Source organism: Eurypyga helias, unplaced genomic scaffold (assembly GCF_000690775.1).
Source record: "Eurypyga helias isolate BGI_N326 unplaced genomic scaffold, ASM69077v1 scaffold34352, whole genome shotgun sequence".
Lineage (NCBI taxonomy): Eukaryota > Metazoa > Chordata > Aves > Eurypygiformes > Eurypygidae > Eurypyga > Eurypyga helias.
Window position 1 is genome coordinate 1,627 of NW_010237190.1, and position 285 is coordinate 1,911.

The 285-nt window shown below is 71.2% G+C and overlaps 1 protein-coding gene across 1 annotated transcript in view; it reads left to right on the forward strand.

Moving 5' to 3' along the window:
• The first annotated feature begins 182 nt into the window (after window positions 1–182).
• ATP6V0D1 (ATPase, H+ transporting, lysosomal 38kDa, V0 subunit d1) overlaps window positions 183–285 on the forward strand; it is a 34,007-nt gene continuing 33,904 nt past the window's right edge. The window contains exon 1 of the mRNA XM_010147374.1: window positions 183–281. Coding sequence (XP_010145676.1) covers window positions 183–281 — 99 coding nt within the window. The remainder of the gene's footprint in view (window positions 282–285) is intronic.

The window sequence follows — 285 nt, forward strand, 5'->3', positions numbered from 1 at the left end:
CGGTGGGCCGCCGCCCCGCCCCCCACCCCCCCCCCCCCCCGCCATTTCCTGAGGCGTTTCCCGCCCTCGCAGAGCATGCCGGGAAGGAGGCGGTGAGGCCGCGCGCGCCGCGTCACGTGAGCGCCGGGGCGGGTCACGTGAGGCGCCGGGGGGTTCGTTCAGCCGTCTGGTCGCCGGCAGCCATGTCGTCGTTCCCCGAGCTGTATTTTAACGTGGATAACGGCTACCTGGAGGGCTTGGTGCGGGGTTTTAAGGCTGGTGTGTTGCGGCAGGGGGGGTTTGTGG